This window comes from Mitosporidium daphniae, assembly GCF_000760515.2.
Source record: "Mitosporidium daphniae strain UGP3 chromosome Unknown contig-104, whole genome shotgun sequence".
Lineage (NCBI taxonomy): Eukaryota > Fungi > Microsporidia > Mitosporidium > Mitosporidium daphniae.
In genome coordinates, this window is record NW_013546728.1 from 1 (window position 1) to 16,808 (window position 16,808).

Here is a 16,808-nt window from a genome sequence, read left to right on the forward strand (position 1 = left end):
CTACGCCATCCTCCCCATCGAGTTCTACTGAACAGATTCCTTTGCCATCTACTTCGATTCCTTTGCCATCTACTTCGATTCCTTTACCATCTACTTCGATTCCCTTACCATCTACTTTGATTCCTTTGAATTCCGAGTTAGAAGTGAGGCTTTTTTTTGACTTGTATGCCGATACTTATGCTCTTCATCGTTTTGTAAAAAGTGAAGCTATCACATGCTCGTCTTTAGTCGATTTTCCCACATTTTCATTCACACCGACGCCAGCATTGCCATCATCAGCATCTATTTCTAGTCCGATCTCATCGCCACCTTCGCACCATGTTTTCCCAAAAGGACCAGTGCCAGGACGCAAAGCTTCACTTCCAATCACTCTTTCTTCATTTAATTTTGGGTATGAGCCCGTTACTGCTAAGGCTGCTCACGCTGCACACTATAAGCTCGCTGCCCCAGTGCCATCGAGAAAGCTTTCATTGTCATTGAGCACCAATTATGGGCTGTTTAATTCCAGCCGGTATCCATTCAAATATATGGAGTTGAAGCCTCGTGTTGTTAGCCCACCGCTTTCGACAAGATTGGCAGAGGGAAGCCCCCTGATGAATTCAAATGATAATGCTACATCAAAAAATCCGTTTCCCTCTTCATATCCCACAGGTACAGCATATAATCCGCCATGTCCGGATCCCTCTGGAAATATATTCAACTCAAATATGAATGCCCATCAAGACGGCACTAGTTGTAAAGTAAATTGCCCTTCAGAGGATGTTGACCTTGAGCCGTCCTCAATTGAGAATACTGCGAATCCTTTCACTCCAGCACCAGTCTCCACGCCTCAACCTGATTCGATTTCCCTGGAAAATCCAACACAAAATATAAATGGTCCTATTGACATAGGACCATTTTCGACCAGCGAAACCCCTGTAAATTGCGGTACAGATAGTATCGATGAAAATTCATCCGAGTTGCATAAAACGCCCCGTATTGCAAGTGATGATTGCCTACAAAAGGTTATAGACGTCGCACAAGGCTCCAACTCGCATGATACATGCCAACGTTTTCCCGCTGATTCGATAAATAATTGATCCAGCGCCAATACCGAAATGCTTGGTCAATCGGCTATTTGCTATCCGTGGAAGCTTGTCCGCGCGCAATGAGCGAGCATTGTTGTTGAACTTTATTAATACAATCAAATTGCAGGATCATCACAACTACTATTGTCATCATTATTAACATCATCATCATCATCGTCATTATCATTGTCGAAATCATGGGGATGAAAGGTGGGCATTTTGTTTTCCCCATCGATCCAGGGCTCCCCGGCACTCAGTAATCTGGGCCGCTAATGTAGTTGCTTTTGCATGCATCTGCTGCAGTTCGAACAAGAGAAAATGCCGTTCTTGCATGGAGACATAATACTGGGCCAGCAGTCGCTTGTCGAGGTCGTTAATATCTTCACTGTTATAACTTACTTGCAATAAACTCAAATTTCTGCCATTACTAGCACAATCACCATCTTTTTCGTCAAACTGGCCCTCGGCCGTTTCATGATTAGCCCTTACAGTAAAAAGAGGCATGCCATCAAAAACAGATTCCAACCAAGTGCCAATTTCCTGGAGTTTCTGTGGTGATAGTTCTGATGGAATACTTGATGATGGCGCCTCAAATGAAATAGAGGATACAGCATCGTTACTTGCAGGATAAGATACTGAGATAGGGTCCATTGGGGCTAGCGGCGATGACGAGGCGGGTGCTTTTGAAGAGCTATCGGCGAAATTTTTTTTTGTTGCCGATTTTTTTGAACCAGATTTGGATGTCGATGTTGAGGGTAAAGGCAAAGGTTGTTGGTGGTGGTGGTTTCTTATGTGCTTTTGCATCGCATCTGCCCTGGGAAATCTTTTAGGACATTTCGGACAAGAAAATGGCTTTTCCCCTGTGTGTCCACGCATATGGCTGATCAGGGCATTTCTGGAAGAATGTGGAATGCTTTTCCTAGGACATCCCTCCCATTCGCATGCCCAGGGAGTTACATCTGCTTTTGCACCGGTGCTTCTTTGGACATGATCCTCAGAAATATGGGTCACCAATTCCTTCAAATCTGAGAGCTGGATGCCGCACAAGTTCCATTGGCATACGGGGACAGGATCTGTTTCGAGATCATCTTCTTTGCTTATCTCTGTATTAATGATGGATTGGCGGTGGGATTCCGAAAGGGTTGCTAACTCACCCAGCGCGTCGAGTTCATCCCATTCATAATCTTCCTCCCCAGAGAGGGGCCCGTCCGACGAATTGAGGCCCTGAAATTCTTCTTTCAGGCGAGTGGATATAAACGATGCCGGCGACGATGATGCCATATCAGGGAAAGAAGAAAACGAGGAATGCAAAAAGTTGTGTTTAAATGTTGTGACCAAATTTTATTAATTTTCCTTGACTTTGATAGAGAAACTGGGGGGCCATGAATGAAGGAGATATTTTTGAAGAAGCGCTCCTCGCAGATTCCATGGCCATCTCCGATGCATATAAGGATGGCTATTCTGCGGGACACCAGGAAAAGAGCCAGGATTTGTTTAGGCAAGGATTTGATGCTGGATTTCAAATGTCCACGCAGCTGGCCAATTTGGCGAGCGACATTCTAAATTGCCCCAACGACGCCAAGTTACGGGGGAACGCACTGTCCATTGCTATGCTACTTTCAAAATTGGAGCTTGAAAATTCGGATGAAAGCGCCCTTCTTCTTGAGAAAATTCTGGTGAAATACAAGCTATTCAAGGCCAACAGCAGGAGCAAAGGCCTATTTAATTTATAAATTTAGAAAATAAAAATTATTTCGTCACCACTAGGGTTGGGGCTTGCAAAGATACTGATACTCAAGTTTAACCCACAAGATCATCGACATAAATTTTAATTCTATACCATGAACAGCATTGAAAGGAAACAACATGTGCTATGCTACAAAATCGCCTTTTTGGTTTTGGGAATTGGAATCATATTCCACTTGATATTGTACAATTCGATCTCTGACATTTATTGCAACGAATCTCCGATTGCCTCAAGCATTTCCACTATCCCAAGGTGGAATATACCTGCACCCTCCACCCGTGTTGTGATTTTCTTAGTGGATTGCCTTAGGGCTGAACAGCTTTTCTCATTTACAGGAGAAAATGGAACCTTTTTGGCACCTTTTATAGCGGAGCAGTCGCTTCGGGAAGGCACGTGGGGGCTCGTATCCAGGCCTATGAACAAGTTTGATGACACGAACACCATGTTTACGGGCATTCAACCCACTGGAGAAATAAAGGGCACCATTCCGGTGGATTCTGTATTCAATCAAAGTTCCAGGTCATGGGTTTTTGGCTCGCCCCCAAAACCGCTTGATTTTGTAAAGGATCGGGCCAAAATCTTTTCAGCGTCTTTTGAAATGAATCGAGAGGCCTTGCAGAACGGTATCTATATTTTTGATATTAAATCATACACGTAGATGGACGGCTACTTGATGAGTGGATATTTCACCGCTTTGAACGGTATATTACCCAGGAAATGGGAAGTGATCAATTGAAACAGAATTTTGGCGCCGGGGAAATTTTCGTGTTCCACCTTTCAGGTCTTAAAATGACCAGCCGTCTTCATGGGGAAGATTCAAAAGAGTTTGTGTGCACCATTTTTACTTTAGACTTTTCGAGAACATTGCGTATTTGGACACGCAACTTCGGAAAGTTACGCTGAAATTTGCCAAACTATTTGCAAATGATAATCGATCAACGTTCATACTCACCTCTGCTGGAAATGGGGCCTATAAAGCGTCAGATGACCCTCAAATCCCATTTGTTGCATGGGGAGATGGAATTAACAAACCAGTTCTTCTTCCTAATCTATCTGCTACCGGTAGTAACAAGGGCATGGATGTGTTGCTCAAGTCTGTTCAAAAGCAAGATATTGACCAGGTTGATGTTGCCTCTTTAGTCTCCTTTCTGTTGGGCATACCGATTCCAGTAAATTCAATCGGCCGTCTTCCAGTAAAATTTATCAACTTCAAGAAGCCAGCAGATAAGTTGCAGGCCCTTTTCATTAATGCCAAGCAGTTGTTTAATCAATTTTCACAATTGGAGCAAATTGTGTCTGCGAATCATGTCTTTTTCAAACCATATTCCTTTTCGGCAATCAATGGATCAAAAATCGCAAATATCTCCGAATTTTGTGGAAAAAGCGTCTATGATTCATTAAATGGCCAGGATGAGTTTACGGAGGATGAGATGCAATCTTTATTTGCACAGCTTCTTGACGGCTTAAAATATTTGTACACTTACGAATGGCAGCACTTGAGGATTGTGATTTTCCTTGGATATTTGGGATGGATTTTCTTTTCTCTGATACACATTATGTGGCTTTCAAGCACCTATTCCAATGAAAAGACACGACTCGAGCACCCTTCATATAGAAACTGTGCAAAGCCTTTGATGGCTTGCATGGGAATCACCATCATTTATTTCCTATTGAAGCGTTTCCCGGTCTCGTATTACTTTTATTACTTTTTTGCACTTGGATTTTGGATTTTTAACTTTTCAAATTACAAATATGCCATGGCATCGATTTCTCCATTTGTTAATTACGACAACATGCTTAAGCTGTTTTTAGTTTTGCTCTTTCAATTGGGAATTGTACTGGCATATTATGAGCGATGGGTTCTTTCCGTCATGTTGGTTGGATTGACGTTTTTATACTCGAATCCGTTTTATTTCATGCAAATAGATCCAATATACCACACGCCTTCCGATTTTGACGCCAAATATCTTATCAATCGGTCAAATATTTCAAGCAAGCGCATCAGGCTGATTTTTCTTTCCAAGTTTTGGATTGTATGCTCAATTCTATTTTCGATCTTCCCGATCTTACAGGTTGATGCCCAAATCAACTTTTTCTTGTATTATTCGGGATTATTATCGGTGCTTATTATTTCTGTCTGTCTTATTTTGTACATATCTTCCAGAAACAGATCGATTGCTTGGAGCAGATATGCAAATCGGTTTTTCCTTTTTATGGTATGTTTATTAAAAGCTTTATGGTGTAAGATTGGGCTTGTCATGTGCGTGGGCTGGCTAGTGAAGTCAGATAATGACCAGTATGCCAGCCATGGCTGGTATCCAAGCGGCGGCACATACTTTGACGTTGACAAATATTTTACCATGCCCAAACTGACGGGGATCAATCGATTTTTAGGCTGGGCTCTTTTCAGTACTCAATTTCAATTTAATGGCTGTAGTAATACCCCCCATATCTGCCATCATCTTTGTTGCGGCCATGAAGAATAATGTGGTCAAAAGGAGCCCTTTTCGGCTACGAGCGGCATCCAATTTCTATTCTAGCTCTCGATTTATCCCCACTTCTTTTAAGAGCTCTTTCTTGTCGCTGTCTTCAAACTTGCTCCTGATGGTGCTTGTGCTGTTTGTGGGCCTATTTTTTCCATTTGCCGTTTTGTCTTTGGGGTATTTTTGCGCTTTCATCTTGTAGGGCCGAAGTGCTGTTTTATATAGTTTTAGCGGCGACGCTGTTTTTGTGGATCTTTATCGAAGGAGTAATACGCAGCTTGGAGGACATGCAAAGCACATCGCCCTCAGAGGTTCTCGGATGGAATGACCTTCGACTGGCATGCATGTACATATTTTTTCAGCACCTCGCCATTTTCGGCGTCGATAGCATTTCCAATCTATCCTCGTTTTCACTTCCTGCCTCTTATCGCCTCGCCACGGGTAGCGATTCGTTATTTGTGACAAGATTTCTTTTCCTCGTCAAGGAAGCTATTCCTGTGATCTTGGTATCGATTGCACTTATTGCATTGGAACGCGCTACCAAGCGACGCTCGTTTCTGATTTTAATAGTTTCAGGAATGGTGACCGACTTTGTCAATATGGTCTTCTTTTTCATGGCCATGAGTGCAGACTCTTGGCTTACTCCCGTCGCAGGAATATACCGCCACTCATTCAGCGTTGGATCGGCCATTGTCTCTGTGTTTTTCTATTTGCTTTTTTGGCTCCTCTATGAAGAGTCCGAGATTGTGAAAGGCTCTACCGCTTCAATCATAGATAATGGCCGGCTCAGAAGGGAAAAATATCAGATGCCCTCTGAAGAGTTTGAATTCTAGCCTTTAACCAATCTTTGGGTGCCTGTTGGATGAGATGAGATGCCGGTTCAAGCAGGGAGAGAACCATGTCTTTCCTTCAGCCATTATAGAGATTCTGCCCTATCGTCTGACATTTAAGAGCCTTTTAACAAGCTCTACATGGGGGCTCGGCTTTTATTGTTGCCATTAAATTGGATTTTGTTAACCGCTATGTATGTACCCCGTAAATTTATTTGTAAATCAGAAACTGCGGATGGTTTTGCAGTTTTGGTATGTGATCGCCCGAATTTGGGGCAATCATCACGTCTTCTTGATAGGTGATTACGACATTTTGATTCTCATTTTTCTCGGTTTCTTGGGGTTGCGGTGTCGTAAACACTGGATGCGCCTTTTTACCTTTGAACCTTGCGTATCTAAGGGAATGATGTCAGTTTGAGAGGTCGATTAGAAATTAAATGGGAACATTTGAAATACTAACCCTTGTTGGAACTTGCGAATCTCTCCCAGAGACAATGATGAGCAATACGATTCAATGGCGCGCGATACCTTTCCCAATATGATAGCTGGATCAGCATGAGCATTATCAAAGGCACCGTCGCCGGTGTTTTCATATTTAAACACACCACCATCGCAAAGCTCAAACATAAGCGATTCCAGGTCTGCAGGCGTAAACCAATTCGTTTTATCAGCAATAAGAGTGCAAATTTGTTCAAATAAGTGCACGTCGATGCTCACTCTCCGAGCGAGAAGCAATGCGATGATCTAGGAAAATAAACCCACATCAAAAGCGGTACATCTAATCTCTCCCTTCTATTGGGAAGTCCACAGAAAAGATGCCTATCTATTCGCCCAGGTCGAACGATTGCAGAGTCAATCATTTYGGGGTGACTATGCTGGTCGGAAATATGGTCGTACCTTGAGGCAGCAAGAATAAAAAGATTGGAAAGCGCTCCTTCAACGCCATCCATTTCCGTCAGAAACTGATTCACAACTCGGTCTGTGACTTCGGAAATTCCAGCGCCACTATATGAGAAAATGTAAACAATACCGTCTGGGAACAATCGATTCAAACTCGTCAAAGAAGATGATGGTAGGGGCGTTTTCTCTGGCCCGTTTGAAAAGATCTCTGATGGCTTGTTCTGACTCTCCAATATACTTTCCAAGAAGTTCAGGTCCTTTGATGTAGATAAAGTGGACCTCAAGCGATTTGACATTGTGCCTAATGGCTCTTGCAATTAATGTCTTCCCACATCCTGGAAACCCGTAGAGCAATACACCGGTGGGGAGTTTTAATGGAAGATTTCTGTAGAAGAAGGGAAGAGTTAGGGGGCGAAGTACAATCGACCTGAGAACAGCAACAATTTCATCAAGACCACCAATTGCGGACCATTCCACAAGCTTCATGTTTCCACCATCGCCGGCCGAAGTAGTTGGATGATCGAAAGCATGTGGGTCGCTGAGTGTATCTGTATGCCCCCGAAGAGAAAGCCTTGTGGAGAGTAGAGACACAATGGAGATTTCTCCACAACGGGGGAGCGAACAAAGGAGTAGCGAAAAGTCTTTCAGCGAGATTCCTCGCAATATCTTTGAACAGACAGAGATGTTTTCCCGTGCAAGACGACCATATACACAAAGCGCATGTGATACTTCCGCTTCCGACATAGATTCCATACAAAAAATGGCGAGAAATGCGCTTTTTGAAAGCAGGGGAAACGGCTTAGCTCTACAAGTACAGATGGTGATCAGATTTTTCAGTCCCAAATAATAACAAAATTTTTGTGCTGCAAATCTTACGAAAGGCTGCGACTCCTAAAATAAGCAAGCCTACAAACTACCATTTCGGTCTCTCCAGAAAAAAATACATCCACATTATCAATTAGGATCAGTGATGGGGAATGAAAGAGTGCGTCTTTATAAAGGCGGATCACTTTCTTCCAACAATGTCCAAAGCCTCCATCAAGTAAAGCAGCGCGCATATCAAAATACAAGCAATCTACGTAAAAACAGGTGTATGTTTACATATGCGATCTCTGGAGCCGTAGAGCTTCTTGTCAATGGTTTTCAAAAGTGTGCTTTTACCGCTAGAGGGCGCACCTTGGATCAAATAGGCTCGTCCTTGGCGATCTCCGGGTAAGGATGATACTGATGATGCAAACTGGGAAATGGAGGTCACCAATTTTCGGAATAGATCATTTTCGACAAAATGAAGCGGATCGTTTTCGATAGCATCCGCTTCAGCGGGCACAATAGAAGGTTCTATACAGAATCCAGCTGCAAAAGGCGGTGTAGATATCGCGTTATGGCCAAGAATTAGATCGAAAAGCAGAGATTGCGAAAGCGAGTAGATTCTAGTGACCTCGGGATGCGAGATTAAGCTTCTGATGGACATTTTCATGCCAGACGAGTGAAAAATGTGATACATTTCATTTTTTGGATTAATTGAGAAGTATATTTCTGCAGGTACTCGCTTCAGAAGGTTCAATACCCCTTTGCTGTTGTGATACCCGGAGAAATCTATCTCAGCATAAAAACAGACCTGGTTGTGTTGGCGCGTATTTATGTGATCTAGGTCATCTACAAAGTCCTCTCTCTTTAACACAATAATAGATTGTGAATCACTAGGAAGTGGTTCATATGTGATACGCTGAAAATTTCTGAGATTGAGACTTTGTGCTGCCTGTGGGGATAAATAGAAAATAGGACTGCAGGGCCTTGTTTGTAACTCTACATGGGCTCTATTGAGATAGAAAAATGCAGAGGGACTGGGTTTCTCGTCCGTTGACAGGCCAATAAGCGAAATCCATCCAGGAGAAAGAGTCTCATAAGACAAACCATCAGAGAAAGAATCAGCGTGGAAAAAAATCTCAAAAGAGAAGCAATCGCTGTTAAATGAAGGGAGGACACGGCCATTGCCTTTATTGAGGCAACCGTTCGTTATGGGCGGAGAAACGATAATCTCTGTTCCCAATCCGATCCTCATAATTGGCGATGGGAGCGGGGTCGCTTGATCGATGCCAAATCCAATTCGCTTCTCATCCACAAAAATAAACATCTTCGGGAGATACTCTGTAGAAATGGCCTTGATTTGCGTCAGAAACTCGTTCTCGATCCTTGACGCATATTGGTTCTACCATATGAAGAAATGGAAATACAAAAAGCTGCCAGTCAAGAGTACTCAGCGGCACAATAGATATTTCTTGGTTAGCAATGGGGATTGTCGATGGGTCGAGAGGCTGAATAATAACGCTTCTTTGAGAGTCGTCATCGGGAATCTATGTATAACAAAGGCTTTGTAACCTCCAGCAGCTTAATTGCCCTAGGGTCAATGCCAATAATGGCTATGTCATCCATTTGTCCCGAGATCGCCACAGGCATTGGTCCTCCAACGGAAAGCGAGGATGTGCCATTCCCATCCCAAAAGAAAAGTGCCTTGCGGCCGCAGGCAGGAAAGATTGCTGCGATGGGCGTTATTTCCTAGAATAAGGACGAAGAGCTACTGCTCTATCTGCGGGAATTCTAATGGAATTGCTCATGGCGATAAACCAAATGCCAGCCGACGGCGACCGCCATGGCCGCCACGTACATTGGTAGTGGTGGGTCATTCTGATTGGAGATACTAACCGTTTGAAGGTTGTAAAATTTATGGCCAAATTTAATGAGCACCATTGGCCCAATGGAGGGAGGCTGTGGATTTACACTSAACACTGGAGATTTGCATAACATCACGGGAATCAACCAAACCTCGCCCCAAATTTTGTAATGGAGGAGATCGCCGCCGTCGCTAGTAGGCGCCCGCTCGCCACAGATGCCTCCGGATTCCCCAATCGCAGGTATAAATCTGAAGGGATTTACAAGTCGGATGAGGATCAACTAGACGAGCAGGTTTCGAGTGACGAGCAATCAGAAGAAAAGGAAAATGGAAATCGCGAGTATGGACAATATGATGGAGAATGGGGCACGTCGTCTTCACCTCCTTCGTCTTCTTCACCATCTTCCGCTTCCTCTACGATCTCTGGACAATCTGCAATTAGGATTATCAAGTTCAAAATCCCTGGTCACGAGGAAAGCGATATACCAACCTATGGCGATGTCGATGTAAATGTCGATATTATTTCTGAGGTATCTTCTGAGCCCGATGGCATGGGCGCCGCTTCTTCCATCAAAAGGCCTAAACGGAAAGCCCCGCCGCCTCCACTTTTGACGGCACGAAAGGCACAGCATTTGAGTGCCTCTTCGAAACCATCTATCATGAAGGGTCGTCAAATTACGGCTAAGGTGACTTCTCCTGCTTCTACCATTAAGCCGTCAATGGGGACCAAGGTAGCTTCTATGATCCCCTCAACCATCAAGGCAGTTTCCACAGCATCCAGGACGACTACACAATCGAATTCAAAAACATCCACACCTGCCTCAAAGCCATCTGCAGCCGGGTCAAAAGGTGCCCCGCGTATCCAGGATTTGCCCGGTTATATTTCAGACATGCGAGCATTCGTGCAGGAGATGCGATCAATTCGCCTGCGGCCTTGGCTTAGAGCCCAGGCTGATCTCCATGGAATTGGATCTGATCCTACGGCAGAAATTTCGATCGGAACAGTGCCTGTATCTTCGGCATCGATTTCCGTCCCTGTATGGATACGATGCGACGGCGGCACATCATCTGCTCGTAGGCGACAAAATCGCCGTCAAAGTACAATTGTGGCTCCGCAAATCAATGGTACGACAGCCGCTGAGGGTGATGCGGTGATTAAGCTTCTCTCATCGTTATTAAAGCGGATTCCGGCCGCTGCAGATGAAGGGTACCTCTGCGAGGTGCCTCGCTGCGCAAAGGTATTTCATGAAAAGGAAAAGTATCGAAGGCACCTACATAACCACGTCCGAACCATCAAGCACCAACAGGCACGGAATTCTGCCCCAGCATCATCCCATGCCTTTTCTGCTGAACATGAGGAGGAGGACGATGATGATGAGGACAACATTCCTCTGATTTCCCCGCCGTCAGTCGACAGCCGTACGGCATGGGCTGTCCGGCTATATCCATTGCAAGTCGAAGCGACTCGTCACAGCTAATAAATCTAAGAGCCGAACAGGTTCCAGTGCTAATTACCGGGTTTTGGTGGAAAAACTTGAATGTGCCAAATTTAGTTTTTAATTCGACCATGTCTGCGGCCAGCCTAACTGTCATGCCGCTCGGAGCGGGGAATGAGGTGGGACGCTCTGCCATCTTGCTCTCGTTCCGGGGCAAAAATGTGCTGCTGGACTGCGGCATTCATCCCGCCCATTCAGGCATAGCATCGTTGCCCTTTTTTGATGCCATCGACCCCACTTCCATCGACCTCATCCTGATTACACAGTAGCCTTTGATGATGGTAATTCTAGTTTCCACTTGGACCATATTGCGTCGTTGCCGTACTTTATGCAACGCACATCTTTCCGTGGCAAGGTCTACATGACACACCCGACAAAGGCAATCTACAAATGGCTGTTGCTGGACTTGATACGTCTAGCAGCAACTCCTGCAGAGTTGCTTTTTGACGAGCGTGATCTACAAGCATCTTACGAGCGTATTATCGCCGTTGACTATCACCAGGAGATTGATGTTTGCGGGGACGGCTCCATCCGCTTTACACCATACCATGCGGGCCACGTGCTGGGCGCAGCTATGTTCGTAATCGAAATTACAGGTATCACAACTTCCTAATTACCGATAGGTAGGAAAAATGGTTTTATTTCTTAGGTGAGACAACACATTTTAGTTTACACATCCAGGGCTACGAATTCTGTACACAGGTGACTACTCGCGGGAGCAAGATCGGCATTTGCGGGCCGCTGAGCGGCCACCGGGTCCCGCACCGGACGTCATGATTTGCGAGGCAACTTATGGTGTGCAAGCGCACGAGCCACAGGCAGAACGCGAGCGGCGCTTTACCAGCCGGGTACATGAGATCGTGCAGCGTGGCGGTCGCTGTCTCTTACCAGTCTTTGCACTAGGCAAGGCGCATGAGCTGCTACTGATTTTGGACGAGTACTGGGAAAAACACCCAGAACTTCGCTCAGTTCCCATCTACTATGCCTCTTCACTCACCAAGAAATGCCTGACAATATACTCCACTTATCTTCACATGATGGGCACAGGCTCAGACGGTGCATCTGCATCAATCACCTCTTCAAATATATTTCGCCACGTGACAAGCCTACGAGGAGCTGCTGCAGGACAGGCTGCCTCACTTCCAGGACCGTGCGTGGTGATGGCCTCTCCAGGAATGTTGCAAAGCGGGCTTTCGCGCGATTTATTAGAGGCATGGTGCGGCGACGCCCGAAACGGGCTTATCTTGACAGGGTATTCTGWGGAGGGCACGCTCGCAAAATCTCTGCTTCAAGGTGAACCAACCGAGATTTCCTCCCTTTCCACTAAAAGGGCGTTGCCCTTCCGAATGGCTGTAGAGAGTATCTCATTCAGCGCGCACGTAGATTTCATCCAAAACGCACACTTTATTGAGGAGCTGTCTCCAAGGCATCTAGTGCTTGTGCATGGCGAATATAATGAAATGATGCGGCTTAGAAATGCCTTACAGCACAAGTATGATGCCGAAGCTGAGCACAAAAGTGGCGACATAGCGGCTTCCGCCGCTACTACGGTGCACACACCGAGAAACTGTGAGGCATTAGAAATTGCCTTTGGTGAGCGGCGCGTAGCTCGCGTTGCAGGCTCCCTTGCGGCGGCCCTGCATGCCGCTGGCGTTGCAGATGTTGCCAGCAACGGGGAGGATATTGCAAATGCAACGCCTACATCCCCTAAACCAATGTCTCTTCCGTCCGTCGATGCCGTGGCCTTGCTGGATCGCGGATGGGAATTGACGATTGCAGCACCGGAGGATCTTGCGGCGCATAGCTCTGGAATGCTGCGACAGGGCTCTGCTAGTGGCGCGGTAAGAGTCACATCTTCAGCACCTTGGGCGTTAGTTCACGAGCAGGTACTCGTTAACTTTTCCTTTTTGCAGGTAGTTCAGCTGGTGGGTGCCGCCAATGTCCGGTCTTCTACGGTCGATGGGATGCTTTCTTTGCTTCAGGGCGAAATTACTCTTGTCGCAGAGGACGGTGGGCTTTCGCTTCTCGTGAGCTGGCGCTCTTCTTCACCACTTGTTGAAATGATGGCCGATGCTCTTGTTGCAATGCTCACAGCTGTGGAGGGCACTCCAGCGTCAATTTCTACTTGTTGCAGCGCCACTAAAAAGGATCACATTCACGGCTCCGAAAAGGGCCATACTGACCATGATCATGGCCCAGATGCAGGTTGCTACCGCACTTCTGATGCCATTGGAGAGCTACTCGCAAACTATTATGAAGAAGTGCAGCGAGTCTCTGATGGCTGGGAAATCATTGTCGCAGAGAAGCAGGAGAAGGCGCCGTACCACCTGCGAATCACATCTGGCACTCAGTCCCCCATAGTGGTAGGCTTTATCTTCCAATCAGCATAGGAAATCGACGGACCCGACTCTCGCACTGTGTCGCAAATTCGGCGCATCGTCGCATTACATCTGCTTGCCGTACCAAATCCTTGACAATACCTACGTGAAAGGCCGTTGCTGCAATAAACTTTCACCCCTATTTAACGGCAAACCATAAGCCATTGACTTTGATAGTTTATGGGAACATGAAGCATCGCATATATGTTCAAATATTTAAATGCTCATATCCATGTCTACATATCAGAAACGACGAGCGAGCGCAATAGCTGCAGAGACGCCCGCGGCAATCAACGGAAATGCCACTTTGTAGATCGGCGAACTACGCGCGCCATGCTCCAAAGCCGCATCCAAATGTTCCAGCTCTTCATCACGACACTTTGCAATGGAAGTAGCAAGTTTATGAGTCTCCGCCGCACCAAGAACGGAGTGCTCTTTTCTGTAGCCATTATATTCTGAATTGGATGCTGACCCGATGTCTGTTTGGGTGGATGAAAGTTTTTGACAGTCTAAATTGGAATACTGATCCTGGAGGTCGGTTTGTGAGGCATCATGATTAGTCGTACCATGTTCTTTGCGAAGACCATCAAGAAGCTCGCGTAGTTGCATGCTATAATGATTTCCGACGACCGTCTCCACGGCTTCAGTGCATGCCATGGCTGTGGAGCGGCCTGCGAATGCTGTAGCGGCGCCTAGCAGCCAGCCGCCTGCATTGCAGAGTGGCTGTAAAATCGTGGGTCGCGCCCCATATCCTTTAACAAGGTCTTCAAACAGCACAAAGTGGCCTTGCTCTTGTTCATACATTTTCTATCGTTGGGAAAGCCAAAGTTACCTGGACGAGAGGGACCGTCTCAGGATCGAGTACCCGTAAAACAGCTAGTTGTCCTTCATATATGCGTCGCGCTGTCAGCTCGCCCGCGTGGTTTACACGCAACATTGACCGCGCAACTGCGAGTGTCGTCATTGGAAGGCTCTCAAGCTGCAAATTATAACTCCAATAGGCTTCAACATTCCACTAACCCTAGTGTGGATCTAAATTAATTCTAAATCCTTATGTCAGAGGACGACCCGGCTGCGCCCGTGGTTTTTCAGTGTGGCGCGTGTAGGCGCGTGTTGGGCGACACACTCTCTTTTGTAGCTTCTGACGAGTCTGCAGGAATAGTTACTCTTGCAAGTAAACCCATCTTTTCACGCTAGGACGGTCACCCCATGTTGCCATCGGATCCGAAATCTTGACGCAATTTGACACTGCAGCTTTTGACTACAGAAGGTAGGCAGGACCCAAATTTGATTTTAGGTAAAATACGGCCACATTCAGTTTTAGGTAACGGTGAGATTTCCACATCGATTATAGGTAATTCTAAAACTCCCTTATTGCCAGGTACTAAATATCGGTTTCTATCTTGCAGCACCTACTCGCTATTGAACTGCAGTTGCGGGGCAGCTTTAGGGCGGCTGTACCATTCCACGCCTAGAAGTTTTGACCATCTTCGGGATTGCTTTTCACTGTCCGTTAGTGCCCTTTCTGCGTACTTTAAAACCCCTTCGTAATAATAGATACCAACTAGGATCTGGGCCGGATTCCCCATCAGCCGATTTTGACCCGTTCTTTACTGTGCCTTCTGCGCTCTTTTTATTGAGCGAGCTACGGAAGGTTGGCGATTTATATCTTTCCTAGGTGCAAAAACATATTGTCGAGATGGAGATGCGCTTTGCGGCAACCGATGGGCCCGCTCCTCTGCGGCCGGCCACCAAGCGGGCGCCAAAAGCTGAACATAACCTTTTCAAACACACATAGCAAGCAAAACGGAAATAAATTATCCATCCTCCGATATGAATGCAATTTATTATTCGTAAACGTTTTGATTTGAAGGCCATCCAAAGGGTAACGTCTAGACGTTATACAAAGCATTCCAGGGTATGCTCTTTATGCGGCGGAAATGCAAACTGCGGTGATGCGGTATGGGATAGTTATATGGGCGAGGGGAACTGCGGCATTTTGATCATTGAGAGCCCAAAGCTGAATTATCCCATCCGTGGTTGTTGTCAAGAAGAGGGCAGAACCAGGTATCCGTTCAATAGCATTTATTCTGCTACCAGCAGTAGAAGAGTTTCTATGCCATTAGCAAAGCTACTTACCTCGGTACATCGGTAAGTGATGCCGTCTTTGCGGGGCGATCTTCGGCCAACGAATAGATGGAGACCAAATTTGGGTGTTCTGCAATCGCAATAGATTCTTCCGAGATGAACTCCATGGCTGTGATTTTTCGTCCAGACGATATGCTAACCGCGCCAAAAGGGCTCTTTTCAGAAATTTTGGATGCGTTGGGATCCGCGTCAGCTTTAGCTTTCTCACTGGATATGTTCGCATTTGTAGCATCCTCGGATTTTGGCAACTCATTGCGCGAGAAATTTGGATCGGATATCGAACTAGATGTTGGCTCGGAATCTGAGCCAACTCCATTGGAGGCCGGAAAGAGCTCGTGGATGTTCACGCGACATTCGAGACCCTTCTGAGCGAGGATAGCGTATTTGGTGCCGAGAGGTGAAAACCTGATTGAGTCTGGATGCATCGGAAGCTTGGTTTTGACAACCCTCTGGCCTTTGATTAAATCAAAGAGGGCGGCTGTGGCTTTTTTACGGCACACAGCCATTAAAATCTTGCCTGAAGGGTGAATAGCAAAGTCTGTGACCGATGCTTTGCCTTTCCCAACTGAGAGCTTTTTTATGAGCTCCGAATCAGCGATAGAGAGCACAGAGATAGTGCCATCCTCGAATGCAACGAACAAAAATTTTTCTTCATGGAGAATGCTCTTGGTCAGCGATACTAGGAAAAACATTGTCTTTGTACCTTCTTGCGCCTGCAAGAGTATGCCAGATTCTTGATATCGCTCCATATTTGTGAGCTTGAGCTCGTCAGCTGTCCCAGAGACCAACATAGATTTTGATGCTGAGAGGGTCAGAATAGGGCCCTCATGTATTTTGAATCCAGCTGCTTTTTTAATGGTATACTAGGATAGAGTATAAATATTTCACCTCACCTCATTGGGTTCTGCTCCTTCTGGCGTTTTGAGAATGTCAAAGACAAATATCAACCGCTCATATGTGCCAACAATTAGCTTTGTCACATGTAGCATTAAAAATGAAATTAAAAAGATAATGAAACAAAAAATGCGACCTGTGTGGATTGAACACACGGCCTTAAGATCTTCAGTCTCACGCTCTCCCAGCTGAGC

At 45.8% G+C, this 16,808-nt stretch overlaps 11 protein-coding genes across 11 annotated transcripts; 6 read left to right on the top strand and 5 right to left on the bottom strand.

The window, feature by feature from the left end:
- DI09_104p10 (uncharacterized protein) lies at window positions 1-1,079 on the top strand (the record flags this gene model as incomplete). The annotated part of the gene is made up of 1 exon (XM_013384178.1): window positions 1-1,079. A coding segment is annotated over one exon (1,079 nt), but the record flags the coding sequence as incomplete, so codon positions are not given.
- A 183-nt stretch (window positions 1,080-1,262) lies between these two features.
- On the bottom strand, window positions 1,263-2,348 carry DI09_104p20 (uncharacterized protein; the record flags this gene model as incomplete). The annotated part of the gene is made up of 1 exon (XM_013384179.1): window positions 1,263-2,348. The coding sequence occupies one exon, from the start codon at window positions 2,346-2,348 to the stop codon at window positions 1,263-1,265; it is 1,086 nt and encodes a 361-aa protein (XP_013239633.1).
- DI09_104p30 (uncharacterized protein) lies at window positions 2,327-2,899 on the top strand (the record flags this gene model as incomplete). Its single annotated transcript, XM_013384180.1, has 3 exons — window positions 2,327-2,386; window positions 2,435-2,743; window positions 2,807-2,899. The coding sequence occupies 3 exons, from the start codon at window positions 2,327-2,329 to the stop codon at window positions 2,897-2,899; spliced, it is 462 nt and encodes a 153-aa protein (XP_013239634.1).
- Window positions 2,900-2,908: 9 nt separating this feature from the next.
- On the top strand, window positions 2,909-6,130 carry DI09_104p40 (phosphatidylinositol glycan; the record flags this gene model as incomplete). The annotated part of the gene is made up of 3 exons (XM_013384181.1): window positions 2,909-3,333; window positions 3,665-5,250; window positions 5,523-6,130. The coding sequence occupies 3 exons, from the start codon at window positions 2,909-2,911 to the stop codon at window positions 6,128-6,130; spliced, it is 2,619 nt and encodes an 872-aa protein (XP_013239635.1).
- Window positions 6,131-6,338: 208 nt separating this feature from the next.
- Window positions 6,339-7,780, bottom strand: DI09_104p50 (uncharacterized protein; the record flags this gene model as incomplete). The annotated part of the gene is made up of 4 exons (XM_013384182.1): window positions 6,339-6,522; window positions 6,588-6,871; window positions 6,970-7,132; window positions 7,182-7,780. The coding sequence occupies 4 exons, from the start codon at window positions 7,778-7,780 to the stop codon at window positions 6,339-6,341; spliced, it is 1,230 nt and encodes a 409-aa protein (XP_013239636.1).
- A 322-nt stretch (window positions 7,781-8,102) lies between these two features.
- DI09_104p60 (uncharacterized protein) lies at window positions 8,103-9,161 on the bottom strand (the record flags this gene model as incomplete). The annotated part of the gene is made up of 1 exon (XM_013384183.1): window positions 8,103-9,161. The coding sequence occupies one exon, from the start codon at window positions 9,159-9,161 to the stop codon at window positions 8,103-8,105; it is 1,059 nt and encodes a 352-aa protein (XP_013239637.1).
- Window positions 9,162-9,383: 222 nt separating this feature from the next.
- DI09_104p70 (uncharacterized protein) lies at window positions 9,384-9,587 on the top strand (the record flags this gene model as incomplete). Its single annotated transcript, XM_013384184.1, has 1 exon — window positions 9,384-9,587. The coding sequence occupies one exon, from the start codon at window positions 9,384-9,386 to the stop codon at window positions 9,585-9,587; it is 204 nt and encodes a 67-aa protein (XP_013239638.1).
- Window positions 9,588-9,868: 281 nt separating this feature from the next.
- On the top strand, window positions 9,869-11,176 carry DI09_104p80 (uncharacterized protein; the record flags this gene model as incomplete). The annotated part of the gene is made up of 1 exon (XM_013384185.1): window positions 9,869-11,176. The coding sequence occupies one exon, from the start codon at window positions 9,869-9,871 to the stop codon at window positions 11,174-11,176; it is 1,308 nt and encodes a 435-aa protein (XP_013239639.1).
- Window positions 11,177-11,522: 346 nt separating this feature from the next.
- On the top strand, window positions 11,523-13,584 carry DI09_104p90 (uncharacterized protein; the record flags this gene model as incomplete). The annotated part of the gene is made up of 2 exons (XM_013384186.1): window positions 11,523-11,774; window positions 11,863-13,584. The coding sequence occupies 2 exons, from the start codon at window positions 11,523-11,525 to the stop codon at window positions 13,582-13,584; spliced, it is 1,974 nt and encodes a 657-aa protein (XP_013239640.1).
- Window positions 13,585-13,815: 231 nt separating this feature from the next.
- DI09_104p100 (uncharacterized protein) lies at window positions 13,816-14,536 on the bottom strand (the record flags this gene model as incomplete). The annotated part of the gene is made up of 3 exons (XM_013384176.1): window positions 13,816-14,011; window positions 14,096-14,379; window positions 14,405-14,536. The coding sequence occupies 3 exons, from the start codon at window positions 14,534-14,536 to the stop codon at window positions 13,816-13,818; spliced, it is 612 nt and encodes a 203-aa protein (XP_013239630.1).
- A 963-nt stretch (window positions 14,537-15,499) lies between these two features.
- DI09_104p110 (uncharacterized protein) lies at window positions 15,500-16,709 on the bottom strand (the record flags this gene model as incomplete). The annotated part of the gene is made up of 4 exons (XM_013384177.1): window positions 15,500-15,686; window positions 15,712-16,399; window positions 16,424-16,583; window positions 16,614-16,709. The coding sequence occupies 4 exons, from the start codon at window positions 16,707-16,709 to the stop codon at window positions 15,500-15,502; spliced, it is 1,131 nt and encodes a 376-aa protein (XP_013239631.1).
- Between the last annotated feature and the right edge of the window lie 99 nt (window positions 16,710-16,808).